This window comes from Semicossyphus pulcher, unplaced genomic scaffold, assembly GCF_022749685.1.
Source record: "Semicossyphus pulcher isolate SPU_LCO1_2020_fin unplaced genomic scaffold, fSemPul1.0.p SCAF_11, whole genome shotgun sequence".
In the NCBI taxonomy this organism is placed as follows: Eukaryota; Metazoa; Chordata; class Actinopteri; order Labriformes; family Labridae; genus Semicossyphus; species Semicossyphus pulcher.
In genome coordinates this window covers 9896383-9914843 of record NW_027211615.1, presented here as the reverse complement: position 1 = coordinate 9914843, position 18461 = coordinate 9896383, and the positions used below count along the sequence as shown (strand labels likewise).

Sequence of the window (18461 nt, the reverse complement as noted above, 5' to 3'; positions counted from 1 at the left end):
CATATTTCCGAACCAATCCATCACATGAGACTCATTTTTGTGCTCCTCTCCTGTGTGTTAAGGTGTTTGTGTATTTATGATGACTTTCAGCTGGCTTGCACATGAGGGCCAGGACTTCGCTGGCAGGATGTACGTGTTAGAAGTGGGAAACTATCCAGACCTGAGAGCGATGGGCTGTTTCAACGGGAGCTCCCCCATCCTGTCGCTACAGACTGTTGGCTTTGTGAGTCTGCTTTCTTCTAACACTTTTAACACTGACTCTGGTCTGCCTAAACCAAACAGCAATGCATTTAAATATCAAGTTTTCAAGGATTTTATACATATGTTGGAAAGCGAGACTGTTCAATAACACTCCTCTGATACAGCATTGTGTCAATATATCAGAACCAGAAATACATACACTACCAGTCAAAAGTTTGGACACATTTTCTCATACAAGTGAATGGGAACGTGTGTCCAAACTTTTGACTGGTAGTGTATGTATTTCTGGTTCTGCTCCATTCATTGCTGTTTCTTGCCAAAACCTGGCACTATATTACCCACAATGCAACACTTAGATCAGAGATTGGGTTGTGGTATGCTAATGGTTGCTAATGTAGGACCAACATTGGTGTACTTATGATCTAAAGAGAAGTTGGACACCAAGAATTCTTAATATTGGACTTTTCAAGGTGGTCACAAACACTACATTACCCAAAATGCCACATGACAAACACATTTGGTCAGAGCTACAGTTGTTATGCTAATAGCGGCTAATGTAGGACCAACATTTGTGCATTTATTAACTAAAGAGCCAAATATTTTCCTCAGGAGTTGGACACTCAAACAGTTCCTAATATTGGACTTTTTAAGGTGACCAGAAACACTACATTACCCAAAATGCCGCTTGACAAACAGTTTGGTAAGAGATTTGGTTGTTATGGTAATAGCAGCTGATGTAGGACCAACATTGGTGCATTTATTAACTAAAGAGACAAATATTTTCCTCAGAAGTTGGTGGAAACAAAAACGGTGCTTAATATTAAACTTTCAAGGTGGCCAAAAACACTACATTACCCAAAATGCCACATGACAAACACTTTGGTCAGAGCTTTGGTTGTGTTATGCTAGTAGCAGCTAATGTAGCTTGAAGCAGCTAGCCTCAAGCAGCGAAGAGTAGTGGGTTACAGAGGTCTGATAAGCTCACTTTATAACTCTGCACCACAGGAGTGTTCAGCCCCAACTGACGCTGACTCAAGTGACATCACTTGAGGCCATTTATCAGACTTGGCACAGCATCTGCTGAAGCTACAAAAGTCTTGATACAACTTTTTTTCACATATGCTATTGTACTCGCAAGACCGCTAAACACGCTTTGATGTGTGAATCCAGTGGAGTTCCCCATTAACAATGGATCAAAGGATTTAGTATAATGTGATTGTAAGGTGCCACTCACCCTGAAACCAGATCTCATCAGTGTTTTCTGATCTCATCACTGTTGTTTCCAGCTGCAGCAGGGAGCTGTTGTCAGCAAGACATCAAACAGCAAACAAAGTTAGAGGTTAGCTTGTGAACAATGGAGCATTAACTAACCAAAGAGCAAAAAATATATGCCTCCGGAGTTGGTGGACACCAAACAGAGCCATAATGTTCTATTAGACTTACATTTTCAAGGTTGCCCCAAAACCAATTCCAAATGAAAATGTTGCTCCATGTCTGCTGGATGAGTGAACAGGAAATGTGTGCTAACAACTTTGCCTTACAACCTATACAGGTGATAATTGTGACTGCCCCCAAGTGGCCAGGTGGTATATTTACTACAAAAACAAACTATTATTGGTTGCTAAATGTTAAATGTCTGAGTTGTTGATACATATTTTACATATTTATGTAATAAAGCTTGAATTTGTTCTACATTTTGTCACGCAATGACAAATTTTATTCAAAGTGGCAAATGTAGTTATATGGCACCATAAGCCTACATACAGAAGTTCGCTTCAAAGTGCTTTACATAAGGAAGTAAAGAAAGGACTCCATCTGTCACTGTGAGCTCTCAGTGAGAGTGCAGTTTTTTTTTCCTAAGGAAACCTTAAAGTTGCTTTGATTTCAACCATCATGACCTGCTGCTCTCCTCCCACTCCTTTTACTTCATACTCTTTCTGCCTCTCTTTGTGTCTCAGGAGTTCTCTCTGCCTTCCATCACTGTTTTCGAGCGGTGCGGTCTGCGGGGGAAGAGGGTGGTGCTGACGGACGGATTGGTCAACCTTCAGCTGGCTGGAGGCTGCAGCAGAGTCCAGTCAGTGCTGGTGGAAGGAGGCATGTGAGTACATTGAAGCTGCTGTGTGGTTCCTCGCTGTGATGTAAAGCAGGTGTGCAAGTTCTCCTCTTGGTGTGAGTTTGACAGGTTCATGCGTAACAGCTTGTGTGTGCGGACACACTCTGCAGTTAAAGCCATTATTTTCTTCTTTTATCTTTTATTTGTTACAAACACTTTCTGTCACTGTTGGTTTTCAGCACCTCCTCTCTTACATCCCTGTTGTTTTTAATCTCATTTGAATCTCTTATGAATCAAAATCTATCAACAGTCAAGGTGGCGTGTTAGATTTTTTCATCATTCAGGTATCCAGTGCTTTGTCCTTTGCTGGTTAAAAACCACACCTAAGTTTTTTGCTAATGAGGTAACTGTAAGTGAAGAGCAGAGGTGGAAGGAAGAGGTGGTAGGCTACTCACCTTACTGTAATTGAGTAGCTTTTTCATGTACTTTTTTGTTTTCCAGCCGTGAGGTCGCTCTCTTCAAAGCCACCAGACTCCACTAACAAGAACAGTCATTTTACCTCGCAGAACACTTGCTGGTCTACCGCTGCCTCGTTACACGTCCTCACAAACACGTTAGTTCTGAACCGAACTGACCCTTTAAAACACCACACAATAACACAAGCAAACTAACCGATCGAGGCAGCGGTAGACCATCAGCAACTCCCGTGTTCTGCGAGGTAAAATTACTGTTTTTGTCAATGGAGTCTGGTGGCTTCGAAGAGAGCTATAAAACTGCTGTTTATGGTTAAAGGACCAGTTTGCCAATTTTCAACCTCAGTCCTATCATGCTATTATGGGGAACTAATGGCATTATGGTAGGAAATAAATGCAATTTGGCTCTGTGCCTTTGAACGGCGCTATCTGCTTCTCCATGGGAGGCCAGGGAGCTCGCTAAACTACACTTCCTCAATCTAGGACGCCCGCCTCCGGTGTCATGTCTCGTTTAAAATCATCAGGTTTGAAATGCAGACTGCAGACCTGAAGATTTTTTAGACGATCCACTGGTATATTCTCGTAGTATTTCAGATTCTGTACCGCTCTGAGCCAATGTGAAAACGGTCGTATTTCACTCCAGCGTCTCTCGCTGGGCCGTTCCTTTCAGAGGGGAGGGGCGCAATGCGCGCTGGGTGTTGTAGGAATGTAGAATGGCTGAAACCACGAGCTGTTTTCTCCACACCTATGGCACCAATTTCCAATATTATTGCTTCTATCGATTACACCAGCTTTGACTGACAGTGGCTTTTTCCAGGGGCCAATTGCTCCTTTAAACAAAGGTTAACAAAAGTTCCATCTCTCGTCATTTTGATGCCAAAACATGTAAACACAGGGCCCATTTTCATAGGATGCATGTATAAGGTAACCTTGGCAAAATTATTTTATTATAAAAATCAGCGAGGTGGGAAAGTATCTAAGTAACTTTTTTAAGTGAGCTGCTTTTTAGTTTTACTTGAGTACAATTTCAGTCAAGTAAATAAGTAATGAGTAGAATATTTCAGTACTCTTTACACCTCTGCTCAGGAGAGATAAGTCTTAGCAAAGAAAAGTACTTCAACATTAAGGTAAAGGATTTAGAGATAAAAAAAGAACCAAAGCCAAGGTTGTCTGTAAAGAAGTGTTCTTTTGAATTAAGAGACGTTATCTAACATTTAACAACGAGGAAGCTGTATAATACAGGTGTGTTTTGTGGAGTTAATTTTGTAGCCTGAATGCTCAGAATGTTGTTTCATACATTCAACTTAATTTGACACAGACTGCTGGGTCTGCACATCTTACATGACAGTACTGACAGCGTGAGCGATGATGGAAACCTGCTGCTGATGTGCGAGATTCAGACTGTAGGTGCGAGCCCATGCTGAGGAAATAAAGGGCTCACAGAGAGCCAGAGCTGCCTCTGGAGTGGCACATTCCTACAGCAGGAGAGACGGGCGACCAGCCAGAGAGCAGAGCAGTCGAGCTAAAAGCAACATTCAGTGTCACAGCGAAATTGGTCGGCCGTGCAGCTCAGCACATTTTAGGAGATTATAGCTGGCACAGTGCTGCAGGGAAGAGAGGAGTCAAAAATACACACACAAAAGTCAGAAGTGGTATTGTTCCTGCCAGCGTCATAAGTCACAGTCTGGTGTTATATGCATCAGAACAATTGATTGGAAGATATTGATTACATTTCTTATTTGACCTTTACTTAGCCGGGTAAGTTTCAACTGAACGTCCAAGCAGACTGTTAAACTGAAGAAATAACACATGAATCTGAGAAACTGAGAAATGACAGTGATTGAATGACAGTGATTGATTGACTCAGAGTGCTAAAAGAGGAGTATAAAATAGTGCTGGTTTTATAGATAGGGCTCATGCAGTCATGTAAATCTCGACTGTGGTGGCTGTGGCTAAGTGGTAGAGTCGGTCGCCTCTCAATCGTAATGTTGGCGGTTGGATCCCTGACTGCAGCAGTCACATGTCAAAGTGTCCTTGGGCGAGACACTGAACCCCAGATTGCTGCTGAAGGCATAGCCATCGGGTATGAATGAGCATAGATACAGAATGGAGGTTGGCACTTAAGCCTCTGCCATCAGTGTGTGAATGTGAGTGTGACATGCAATGTAAAAGCCCTTTGAGTGGTCCGAGGACTACAAAAGTGCTTTATAAGTACAGTCCATTTACTGTTATTTGTCTTGTCTTTGTAACCAGGTGGGTGTTGTACGAGGAAATCAACTACAGGGGAGCTCAGATTTTGCTGAAACCTGGTGAGGTGCCAGACTGGCACAAGTTCTGCAGCTGGCGGAAAATTGGATCCCTCCGCCCTCTTCAACAGGTAGATCCTGACGCACCACAGTGGGCACAAAGATTCCAGTATTCTGCTTTACAAAATGGTGACATGACAGTGGTGGAAGTACATGTCAGACCTGACTATCTTCTGTTAAAAATCGGCCAAAAAAATGTGGTCATTAAAAAAATCTGCAGTTATTTGACGGACATGATTGAAACACATTTCAAGCCTCGAAGCCCACCTATTATTGTTACAGTGAAGAAAATTGCGGCTGATATTTTGTCTTCATTAAGGCCTCATCAGAGCGTAACTGTGTGGTGGACGGTTATGATCTTCAAGCTTTGAAGTATAAATCTGTGAAGACCTCAACCTGGTGGCCCCACAGTACAAAACATGATTTTTTCTTACTTTTAATAGAATGTCTTGTGCTATTATTTGTGCTTTGTGTGGACGTATATAAAGCTGCATTGAAAGCTTGGTAAGGCTCGAGATAAACTGTATTTTTTATGTTCACATAACTCTGTTATTGACCAAGCTGACGCACTTGTCCTGTGTGTTTGGCCTTGTGTGTTTTATGAACAGAAACAAGTTCACTTTCGTATAAGAAACAGACAGACGAGGCTGATGATGTCACTCACGGGCGATTTGGATGACGTCAAACTGATGCGGATCCAAGAAACGGAGGAGAACGATGGATTCGAGCAGATCTGGCTGTACCAGAATGGACATCTCCACTGCAAGGTAACAGACACATCATTATACAACAGCAGGGTTTAACCTGCGAGTAGTGCTGTGAATTATTGATGGTGAGTGAGCTGTAGTAACGCAGAGGTGTCTAATGAGGAGATCGACAGGTGCAAAAATATTCTACTGCCCAGAGCGGTTTCAATAATAAAAAGCTTAAATCTAAGCTAGATAGATCCTCAGTCAACCTCACAGTCAACATAGGATATTTTCTTTAGGCACAAACCTCTGATATCATACTATAAAATTGATGCGGTATAAACTCCATATGAAGTATAATAATTAAAACAATCTGCTCCTTCAACCTGTGTTCCCAGATGCTGGAGGAGTGCTGCCTGAGCCCCAGCGGTAGCATGACGATGGCAGGAAGCCGAGTGGGTCTCACCCCGGAGCCACAAAACCACGCCCACCTCTGGAGCATCACACCCGAGGGCTTCATCCGCTACACGCCGACCTCCGACCTGGTCCTGGAGGTCAAAGGTGAGCATCCATATGTGGCGTAAAAGCACAATTTTCCCCCTGAATGTTACAAGACACATCGTAATAATGATTTGTAGAAAAGAACTTGGATAGTAGATAAAGGTAGGAGCACCAGCTGGGACGGGTTTTTCACCGAGCGTTTTCATGATCAAAGTGAAGTTATGCAATCCTTAACTGTCAGTCAAACTCCCACACACTTCATGTGCAGGGTTTGAAGTTGAGTCCACCTGCTGACAAGGACATTAAAGCAGTGTATAAGCCTTTAAATGAATAATACATTACATTACACTACTACTGCTAATTTGAATGCAACTTATGCACCTAAGTTAATAAGCATTAATCAGAACAAGCCGTTATTACTCACAGGACTGTAAGAATGGTCTACTTTAGCCTCTCTGTCTGTGTGTGTGTTGTGTTTCACTAGTCATGCGTGGGTCTGGCTGTTTGCATCACTGTCAATTAGTGACACCTTGTGGACTAAATAATGTCAGTGTACAAACTATCATTTACTGTACTTACACGCTTGGATACTACTTAACATCATTATATTTTAAATAAAATTCATAATAAATTGAATATTAAGGTTTTAAAAGGCCTAATTATCCAAGTGATCATATATGTGTGAAAAAGGTACATAGAATATTCTCTATTAAGGGACGGGAAGGCAAATAGTACACCAATTAAAAAGCACTTGACAGCACAGACTGATAATTAAGACATGATTAATGAGGAAACGTCTCTGTGTTTCAGGGGGCCATAACTACGACAAGAGCCAAGTGATTCTGAACACACTTGATCCGCACAAACTGCATCAAAGGTGGGACGTGGAGATTATATGAAAATATATCCGCTGCTGGACTTGATCAGGAAATACAGTCAGAGCAAACGCCTACTGCAGCTCTGTAATGCAGCAACTGAAGAGCGAGGTACGTCAGTGGAGATGCTCAAACGTTGCTGCAGGAGCACGACAGCACAGAGATCAATGGACACTTCCATGGGGATATGTGACTACCAACCAGATACTTTATATTCACACTTTACCAGCAATATATCCTGAGGTTTATTTTTGACTTTTTATTGAATAAATGTTTGCCTGATGTTAATGAACTTGAACAGTGTTAACACTTTGTCATATCTTTTTATGCAATGTAACATTATGTATAAATGTAACATTACTTTGGAGCTGCATGCAACATGACGATGCAAAAAATTACGCTTCAAATGTGTCTTTTTTTCCTCTTGTTTAATCAAAACTAGACCGCACACAACTTTTCAGAATAAAAGTATTTTTGTCAATAAACTTCTTAAATATATTGCACAGTATATCGAGCTGCACGCTGAATGTACAGACTAAACAGTTTCAAAGTTTAATTATTGTTTTCCCCAATTGTTGAACGCTTTACTTTTGTTTTCTAATGCATCCACATGGACCCATCTTACTGTGCTGCTTCTGCTTCAACTGTTACTGGAGGATAAAAAAGTCTATTGATAAAGATTTGCAGCTCACTATGCAACACAGAAAGTTACCAAAAGCCTGGCTGTGATCACCAGCTGGATTCTGACCTGAAAGATTCCAATTCATTCCCATGACATGGACACCGTAAAACCCAAGCACCTTGTGAAAACGTCAAGACAGTACAGGAGGGTGTAAGCTTTAACAAAAACATTGGCTCCCATTACCAGCCCAGGTCACGCTTGTAGTCTGCCGCACACCAGCAGCACCTCTGATCCCTTTGAATAATTAAGTCTGCTGCAGTCCAGAGTAGCCTCGTAAAGGTGAGAAGAATCACAAAAGCTTGATTCTCTCAGTTCTCTGCTGACTGTCTCTAGTTTTGCTTGGCACTTTCCTGCACTCCCTGCTCCGACCCTGCAGCCCCTGCAGGAGAGTCCTGCTGCAGCTCTTCGGCCTGTCTGTCGTCCTCTTCGGCCACGCGGACTACTGTCTTGCCTCTGGCGTGGCCCTCCTCCAGCTTCTGAAAGGCCTGGGGCACCTGGGTAAATGGAAACTGGGCCTCGACGACTGGCAGGATCTGTGATGAAGCAGCAGGAAAATATAAACAGTATGAGTTTAAAATCAGGAAGGAAGTCAGGAAACAATTAAGGAACCTTCAGCACATCAGACACGAGAGAAATGCTGTCTGGACATTTTAATGAATTAGGCAATTACACACATTTGTCTGTCACAGCTGACGCTTTATAAATAGTGCTGATGGAATTAAGACCAATGAGATGAAACAATTAGCTACTATATCCGTAGAGGGCTGCAGCTTACAATTTTTTCTATCATTGATTTATCTGTCAGTTATTTTCATGATTAATTTTTAAGTCTATAAAATGTAAAAAACAAAAATAACAGAATTTCTAAAAGCCCAAAGTGACATCTTCAAATTGCTTCTTTTTCCATCCAACAGAGAGAAGCCCAAAGAATCTTAATTTAAGATAAGATACGGCTTTATTAATCCTGAAGGAAATTATAGTGCCAGATAGCTCCAAAGGTACAGTACAAAATTAAGAGAGAAAAAACAACTCAAATATAACTGAAAATATAAAGTGTGTGGGTTAATGCAAAAGAGACAGGGCCTAATAGAACAACAATTTTGACAATTAACAGTATTAATGACAGTAGTAAAACCTTGTGATTGCAAGATTATGAGTTTAAAAAAAATAGCCCATTATATAAAATGTAATTGTACATAAAAATAAAAAAAGGTTATATTGCTCCGGATACTAAAAGTAAAAGTAATTTTGCACATGGTACTAATACATTAGCAGAAGTATTGCTGTTCTTGTATTCTTATTGTATTCTATAAATATAAACATAAATGTAAGTATGTCCCCTGTTATTGGGGTGATATTGCACTTGACAATGAACTGAATATAGCCTGATATTGAAGAGTATTATTGCACATGGTATTGAACTTAATATAGCCTGATATTGAAGAGTATTATTGCACATGGTTATGAACTTAATATAGCCTGATATTGAAGAGTATTATTGCACATGGTTATGAACTTAATATAGCCTGATATTGAAGAGTATTATTGCACATGGTATTGAACTTAATATAGCCTGATATTGAAGAGTATTATTGCACATGGTTATGAACTTAATATAGCCTGATATTGAAGAGTATTATTGCACATGGTTATGAACTTAATATAGCCTGATATTGAAGAGTATTATTGCACATGGTATTGAACTTAATATAGCCTGATATTGAAGAGTATTATTGCACATGGTTATGAACTTAATATAGCCTGATATTGAAGAGTATTATTGCACATGGTAATGAACTTAATATAGCCTGATATTGAAGAGTATTATTGCACATGGTTATGAACTTAATATAGCCTGATATTGAAGAGTATTATTGCACATGGTAATGAACTTAATATAGCCTGATATTGAAGAGTATTATTGCACATGGTTATGAACTTAATATAGCCTGATATTGAAGAGTATTATTGCACATGGTATTGAACTTAATATAGCCTGATATTGAAGAGTATTATTGCACATGGTTATGAACTTAATATAGCCTGATATTGAAGAGTATTATTGCACATGGTTATGAACTTAATATAGCCTGATATTGAAGAGTATTATTGCACATGGTTATGAACTTAATATAGCCTGATATTGAAGAGTATTATTGCACATGGTTATGAACTTAATATAGCCTGATATTGAAGAGTATTATTGCACATGGTAATGAACTTAATATAGCCTGATATTGAAGAGTATTATTGCACATGGTATTGAACTTAATATAGCCTGATATTGAAGAGTATTATTGCACATGATAATGAACTTAATATAGCCTGATATTGAAGAGTATCATTGCACATGATATGAGAAGCTGTGTTATAGTCCTAATAAAGTAGTTGTGCATGATGATGGAATGAAAGACCTTCAAGCTCCATTTTTTATACAGTCTCATGGCCACAGGTAGCAGAGACTTCCTGTGGCGTTCTATGGCGCTTTACTGTCATAAATGTCACAGAAAAGCAGAAAATGCTAACATATAGGAAGCTGGAGCCAGCAAATGCCTGACAATGCTGCTTGATAATGACTGACTTTAATGAATTGAATATGTGTTGATTTTTCGATACCTGGAACCATATCTAAGCTGTAAAGCATTTTTCATCCAATTATAGTAACCATATTTATTCAGTGTATAAAAGCAAATAGCCACGAGCTGCTCCTGCTACATCATCTCTGCTTTCATAGCTGCAAATGTGAGATCGTGAGGGCGGGGTTCAGAATGTGATGAGGCTGGACAATCCTGTGCTGGTCCCACAACACCAGCAGCAGCCAGGCTTGTTATTCTGGTCAGCATCTCTTGCCTGTAACAATGAACGGGGAGCGCAGCAGCGTCACACTGGAAACCATCCACACTTCTGACTGAGAATAGGACATGCAGGGAGAGTTTGCGTGTGTGTGTGTGTGTGTGTGTGTGTGTTTTGTTTGTGTGTGTCCTTAGCTTCCCGCCACTGGTCTGAGTGTGCCGCTCGCTGTAAGCCCCGGGACAAAAGGACAGAGGTCCTGCACGCTTTTGCGACTGGCTGCTCAGCACTGTTTAAAAATCCGTTCAGAGTGTCCTGGCGCCTGACTACCCGCCACGCACACGACTAACCAACCAGCACGGCGGGAATGTGGTATGCCTGGTATGCTCATATTTAATGATGGAGGCATGGAGCACATACAACATGTATGCTCTCCATGCCTGCGTCGATTTCACTCTCAGGCTGTGACTGGCATGCAAATGAGAGGATTTCCATTTTCCATTCTGTCAGTATGTAAGTGGTTGTGAAGGACTCCTGCTTGCTTGTATCAGTAATAAGGAGTTACAGTACCTTCCCTGCATCCACCAGCCTGCTAACCTCGTCCAGCGCAGGCCCATCTGGAGCAAAAAATCCCCACCGGTAGAAGACTCCGCTCGATATTATGTTCTGAGAGGAAAACAGAGAGGAGGCAGCAATTAGACGGCAGGCAGGTCTGCACGTCGCTGGAAAATCCCTAAAAGAACGGACATTTTTCAGTGGTAATTTAATCATAAAAAGATAATCAAGTCAGCATAAAAATTTCCTAAGAAGACCGCATAAGATTTTTTATGTGATGTCGTGTCAAGACTTTTAACAATGTAAGAAAATATTAAGAATAAGAATCATGATATCCTGAGTTACATCACAAAGCCAGAACAGACGCACGTTTGCTGGTGACACACCATCACAGTAACTTGTGCTGCGGGATATTAAGAGAAAAGAGTAACAATATGGATTATGTGGAAGAAAACTGTTATTTACTAACTAATAGACCAGATACCTTTGGTGGCAACTAATAAATTTACTCTCTTAAAGGAGCAGTTCACCCCTGGAAAAAGCCACTGTCAGTCAAAGCCGGCGTTCTCTGTAATCGATAGATAATATTTGAAATTGTCGCCATAGCTGTGGAGAAAGTTTAGCTAGCTCCCTGGCCTCCGCCAAACATGTAGTTTGTTCAGTGTTTTAACATTACAAGTTAATAACACACAACACCTGTAAAGGTACAAAAGGAAGCATCTGAAACCAGGAAACAAAAGATAAGCAGAGGGAAACTCCCATGTATCTTGAAAGTCAACACAGCATGACATTTGATCATTGTGTATTAATGTGACTTCACTCCTCTAGCCTTCCATAAATCCATCTGTGTACATCTACTGTATCTACATTCTGACTGATTTCTCTCTGCTGCCAAGAAGTTGAACACTAGAGGGCTCAGTTGCGCTGTGATCCCCCCCAGATGAGAGAACATGATGTCCAGAGTCGGACACCGAGGGTGTGACTGCTGCGGCTGAGCCCCGCCAAACTGACCAGCTGGCTGCTCCCGCGGACAAAGGGGCCCGGAGGCTTGGCAAGAAACACACAAACACTGGTATTTGCCGGGGGGGGGGGAGAGAGTCGGCTACAATCTGCACAAACACCAAATAGTGCTGGTTCAGCAGCAAACGCACACGCACACATATATACACACCCAACTTCAACACTGCCAGCCATGCTGTCACCAACGCCTGCAATGCCCAGGATAACTTGACTCAGTCCCTCGTGCAGCTCCACCCTGTCCGCGCCCATTCACCCACTACCCTTATTACACATTCACTCCACTAACAGAGCAGCTGGAGGGACACTATGTACATGCAAGAACACGAGGCTCAAACATTCAATGCACAAATTCCCTCTGCACCTGCACACAGGCAGGTTTATGACACCCTGCAGGTATATTTCCACAACTGAAGCATAAGCAGGAATATGCTATGAAGCCAAGTCAAGTTATAACATGATTTCTCCCTCGCCATTTTCACTGAACATCATCTGATCAACCGAATGGAAAGAAAGCAAAAACTTTGACTGGCTGGAGCAGGTGTTTACCAACTGTACAAAGGTGTTTTCCATGCCACTGGGAATCAAGTATTCATTTCAGTTTGGGAGCACCCGTTGGCCCACACCCGTGCTTATGGCTTTATGAGAAATGCCAGGCTGAAAACATTCAATCAAAATAAACAGGGCAGTGAGGGTTGTGTTAGCGAGGCGAGTGGATTTGAATGTCAGACCGCATCCAGCAGGATCATTTTTCAGTTTGCTTCAGTGTTGAAATCGTTAGTTTGCTCTGATCGTGTTTACCTGCACGGCCTTGTTGTGCAAGGTGAATCCAGCGCTAAACATCCCGTCCAGCAGGCCCATGGAATCGGTGCTGACGAGTAAAGGTGTCACCAGTGTGATGTACTTCGCCCCGGACCAGGGCTTCAGCAGACCCATCGCCCACTCCTCTGTTTCCCCGCCCACGTTGTCCAAAATCACGTCAAACCTGACGAAGCAAACAGACAAGTTACAAGAAATAATGACTAAAGTGATTGAGCCTATGGCCCACTGATGAAAGCCTTTGCATTTGCAGTATTACAGACTGGTTGTCTATGGCGACTTTCGCGGACAAAATCACAAGTCCAGTTAGTAACGCGTTTTCCATCACCCAGCAGTGGTTGGTCTGCCAGAGAGGGTAGGCGGAGCTAAGCGTCTGCTTTTCTGGTCTCTGCAAGTGTTGCGAGTAAACAGTAATCTACTATGGCTGAACAAACAGAGGAAAGATCGATGACTACAGATACAACTTCAACAATAAGTGAAAATCCAAAGAAAAAGAAACAAACTCGACGCTCAGATGAAGACAAACAGTCTGAAAAGGAAAGCGACCGTCAGCGAGGAAAATCAAGAGTTACAACCGGAGCCAACCGTGGACGTCACACATGCAACACTGTCTGGATATCTGGGAAGTGCCGCCAAAGAGAATGAAACGGAGATCTTCGAGGTTACCACTTTAAGAAAGGTATAAAATGGTTAAATAAATACTTAAAAATTCATCGCAGCTTGGTAGCTCTTGAGAGCGCTGCATGTTTTCTCATATCAGAGTATCCTGGTTTTTTCCAGAGCCTTTAATTAAACAGCAGACTCAGTAGACTGTTTGTCTTCAAGGTAAAGCCAGCATTTTTGTTTGGGGGCGGGTAGAGGGGTGAGCCAGCGTCCACTCAGGCAGGCCTTGTGCACTAGTTTCCATGGAAACTGAAAAGCAAGTCAGCGAGCAGTTGTGCCATGCTGACAGGAAGCTGTTTACCACATTTTGGGGGTGTTTAAAAGGGAGAAGCCCACACAATTCACGCTGTCTTGGATGATTTCTTTTTATTAGCACCTTTATTGGACTGGCACTGACTCTAATGACGCTGCACTGGAGGCTGGGACGAGAGCTAGTGAAGAAAATTGTTTCTTTTAGAGAAAAGCAATACAATGTCACCACCTTAAACAGAATATAGGATTTGATAGCCTGGATACGATAATGTTACTGTTCTTGCTTTTTGGTGCCTCTTTTGATTGTTTGATTTCTTGGTTTCATCCCCCTGTTTTAATTTGCCCATTTAGTTCTATTCTCTGCTACTTCCCCTGTATTAAAGGTATAAATCATTATCCTTATAATAACTTCTAAAAGCACACACTTTTCACAGTAAAAGCACATACTTCTCCATCATTTCCAGCTGCTCAGCCGCATCTCCCGCTGTGTAGTCGACCACCTCGTCCGCCCCCAGCCCCCTAACGAGGCCTTCGGCGTTCTGGGAGCAGGTAACGGTTACGTGGGCACCCCAGGCCTTTAATAACTGGCAGCACACCGAGGAAGAAAGCAGAAATGATCACTCTTCATGCCGAGTTGAAAAGAGAATATGTCGGAGCAGCTTGGTAGGGAACACACTTTGCCTTACCTGGATAGAGAATGTTCCGACACCTCCCGATCCTCCAGTGATCAGAACTCTAGGAGGAGAAACCCCAGCAACCACAGGGTCATTCAATTACTGTGTGATTTACTGAAGCGGATGAAAGAAGTGGAAGCCTCAGGGTGTAAAAGGGTGTTTAGCAGGATTGGAAGCTATTACATTTGAGGGGGAGTGAAAGTTCCATTAGATTTCACATCGGGTTAAATTTTAACAGGCAACAGGTCAAAGGCATGATGAGAAAAAAAACCTTTGATGCCAATTAGGATGAAATAGGAGACTAAGGGAAATGAATGTGATTTAAAAGGTGTCCTATCAAAGTAAAAGTCTGTATTTAACAGAAAAAGAGCACTTTAGAATCTCTTAAGAGTTAAAATAATAGTCTAATGGCTGTGTATGAAAATATAAGGGACTTCTTCCCTTCTCCCTAATACTGTGTCTCACACTTCTAATGTTCTGTATGTAAACGGTTAGGGGGGGGTAAAGGGGTTCAACACAGGGTTATCCATGATCAGGCTGGCGCTTGCCTTTTATTTGAAGAGCTGTCTCTGCAAAGACCACCTGCGTTAACAAGCGCAGACAGAGCGGTGTTGGCTACGTAGGGGATGGAGGCTGCTTCTGTGTGACTCAATAACTTTGGCTTGTGGGAAACCTGCAAAGACAGAGAGACAGAAAAATGCCAACAGTTAGAAATATATCAAGTATATATTTAATTATCAAGCTAAAAGTTAAGTCTAATCACGGGGGCAGCTGTAAGAGTAGCTAGCTCGGAGCTGCTGAATAAATTAAGCACAATATAGCAGGAAAACAAGAGGGCAATTTGTGTGTCTGTGTAATTGCAGCCTCAGTGGCTTCTGCAAGCAAACAAACTTAATCCTAATTACTTCTTAGACTGCAGGATTATATAACAGGGCGCACTTCTTCAAACTTTTGTTCATATTTCTTACAAATCACACAGAAAAACTCTTAATTAGTTTGAAAACATGACAGGAAAGTCAACACACTCTAAAGTCAGTTATAAGACAGGAAATTAAAAACCTTCTTACACTTTATTATTCAATTGACAGTGATGATGAAGACTGTAATGGCTCTGTAGCTCACCTCATACTCTGTGAGTGTCACAAATTCTGCCAGGCTGCCCTGTTTCCACGGGGGAACAGCTGCCCACACCTGGAACATGAATATGACATTTAACATGCTGAACACGACTCAATTGAACCGCCTACTCTTTGTCTCTGACTCTGGTTAACAACCGATTAAGCTCTAAGTCACCTCATCATAAGTCATTTCCAGAGATGTGCATGGAACAACATTACTACAGTGCTGTATGTGGAAATATCTACTGATGTATTGTTCTATTATTTTCACATTAAAGCTGAATTTGCATAATGGCATTTTTGTCAGCAGTGTGTATGAGTGAGAGGCAGCACTGTAGATGAGTCAGATAAATGAGTCACACTCATGTGATGATCAAGCAGAAAGAGCTTCTTCTTTCATCCAGGACTGATGTGAATGACCTGGCTCTGGAGTTGTGCGTATTAGGGTTGGGCAACATGATGATAAACACTGTCTATATAAATGACTTAACAGCTTATCCTATGTTTTCTTTTTTTTTTTACACATCATTCAGTGTGTTAGACGTGAGGTTGTCAATGTTTTTAGCTTGTGATCCCTTAAAATTAAGATATGTATATTTATGAAATCTCACCAGTAGTTTTTTTCCAAACTAATGTTTTAATAACAAAATGTTTTTCTTTTCTTTTCTTAATAGATTCTTGTTTTTATTCCTCAGATTTATCCTTTACCACTTCCCAGAAAGGGAACCAGAGTGTTGGATCATTGTAGGCAGTGTTGCAAATCAATGAGCAACACTGATTCATGGGACTTCTAAGATTTATGCACCCCAATCATGAAGAAAGAATTGCTTTTTGAGCAATTAATTTGCTGGGTAAAATACTGTCCTCTCTGGGTAACTTCTTTATACAGTTTCTGGATTGATTTTCTATTTGATTTATTGTATTACAGGATCGGCAAAATTATGGTTACAAGATTTTAAAAAGGGATGCACGATATATTATCGGCACGTTATAAGTATCTGCAGATTATGGCTTGAAAATGACATATCGGCATCAGCAGATATCTCATTTTTCTGCCAATATTTTTTGCCGACAAAACAACGCTTTAATTACGCCTAAATGCTTGATGATTGCCTAAAAAAGCTTGACATAATGCTGCGACATTAACTCTGCGCCAGTGTGCACTGCATGCACCACGCCTCTTCTGCCAACCGTGAAGAAGGGTGCAAGATGTTTGCGGTATGGCAGTCTTTTAAAGTTTCCGAAAGAGACAGCATGATTGCTATTTGCAATGGTTGCTCAGCATCAGTCATGCGAGGAGGGGCCAAATCTCTTCATTCAAGCCTGTCTAAGTTGTGTGAATATTACAGTTTTATTTGAAAAAAATGTACATAACCTAAGTTTAAGTCGTTTCCTTATATTGCCCAGTGAATGTGTACATTTTAAAAAGCACTGTATTATGTCATTTCTAAATCTGCCAGTGGGCCACTACACTAAGAGTAGGCATGATTTCAATTCCACTCCAGGGGAGACTTGATGTTCTCTGCAATTAGGTGGAAAATAACATGCGCCTAATCTATCGGTATCGAAATCGGCCATCGGCAAAAATAGTTGGAAAATATTGCCATATCGGCAAAAGATCCAATATCGTGCATCCCTAATTTAAACCATATTGCCCACTCAAAACATAATGTTACATCTTATGAAACACAGGTGTGCAGTGCAGCTCCTACCTCATCTCCTGGAAAAAAGTGGGTCACCTCAGATCCACAGTCCACAACAACACCAGATACGTCTCGACCCAGAACCAGAGGAAACTCACTATCATTGTCCTTTACAGACATCGGATCTTTTCTTAATTTGAGCAATTTAGCTCCATAACCACCTGAAAACAAAGAAAGCAGGCAGGTATGTTAAATAATAAGCAAACAAAAATCACTGCTGCTCACAATGACTTTAAAGTGTGTGTTAGTCCAACAACTTACCCCTCATAGATATATCAAGAGGGTTGAGACTAGCAGCGTGGACTTTAATCATCACTTCACTAGCAGAAACCACGGAGGGGGCGGTAAATTCTTCTGTGTACCTCAAAACCTCATTAGTACCGTACTGATCAATGACCCACGCTGACATGCAGCTCTGCAATCTTGAAGGTGAACTGCAGACATGTCTGTTAAAGCACACACTCCAGCCTGCCTTGGCTAATGTTTTGGTCGAGCCTGCTGCCTTCGCGTTGAACAAACACAGGAGCCTGGTCGATGCCATTAGTCGCACAGAACCCATTTAAATCGTCCTTCAGGTAGAGGTTCCTAAAAGGTCAGTTTTTGGTGTAATATGTCATTGGGGGAGAACTCCTGTCACCAAGTTATCTAGCCGACTAGCTAGGGAGCTACTTAGCTAGCATTAGCATACAGGTCGTCAGCGTTCAAAGCATACACAAAACGGTACATAACAGGTTAAATAAATAAGCGACAAAGTCTTTGTGCACGTTAAGTGTAATATCGAGTGTCACATTAAGTATAAAAAAGATCCAATGTTAGAAAAATCTGCAGAGAACACACCCCACTACGGCTAATGCTACATAACAAGCTAACCTCTGAACTCTAACCGTAAGCCAATCAGGATTCTGGAGCTAAATATTCTGGCCAATAGGATGAGAGAATAACTCTGACGTATATAGTAGCGATACTGTTAATCTGAAGACACTACTTTTTTTCTTTAAAACTTGATGGTGACTTTATTGTTTTCTTCTAAACGTCTCATATAACAAGCTACAGTATACAAATACGTAAAAATTATTTAAGTTATGGGCTT

At 41.4% G+C, this 18461-nt stretch overlaps 2 protein-coding genes across 3 annotated transcripts in view; one reads left to right on the top strand and one right to left on the bottom strand.

Moving 5' to 3' along the window:
• Nucleotides 1-7579, top strand: part of LOC138612438 (beta/gamma crystallin domain-containing protein 1-like) — a 29504-nt gene extending 21925 nt beyond the window's left edge. Inside the window, exons 17-22 of the mRNA XM_069685681.1 lie at nt 91-223; nt 2160-2299; nt 4981-5104; nt 5642-5800; nt 6121-6283; nt 7034-7579. Of these exons, the coding sequence (XP_069541782.1) occupies nt 91-223; nt 2160-2299; nt 4981-5104; nt 5642-5800; nt 6121-6283; nt 7034-7122 (808 nt within the window). The 3' untranslated portion in view covers nt 7123-7579. The remainder of the gene's footprint in view (nt 1-90; nt 224-2159; nt 2300-4980; nt 5105-5641; nt 5801-6120; nt 6284-7033) is intronic.
• On the bottom strand, nt 7356-18217 carry LOC138612448 (reticulon-4-interacting protein 1 homolog, mitochondrial-like). Of its 2 annotated transcripts, none has more exons than XM_069685693.1 (9): nt 17633-18217; nt 17381-17532; nt 15673-15741; nt 15099-15223; nt 14563-14611; nt 14324-14460; nt 12944-13127; nt 11141-11236; nt 7356-8313 (listed from the first exon to the last, which is right to left on the bottom strand). In XM_069685693.1, the coding sequence occupies exons 1-9, from the start codon at nt 17928-17930 to the stop codon at nt 8110-8112; spliced, it is 1314 nt and encodes a 437-aa protein (XP_069541794.1). In that variant the 5' UTR covers nt 17931-18217; the 3' UTR covers nt 7356-8109. The 2 variants fall into 2 exon arrangements, with proteins under 2 accessions (XP_069541794.1, XP_069541804.1); XM_069685703.1 differs by having other exon boundaries at nt 8227-8313; nt 11141-11303.
• Between the last annotated feature and the right edge of the window lie 244 nt (nt 18218-18461).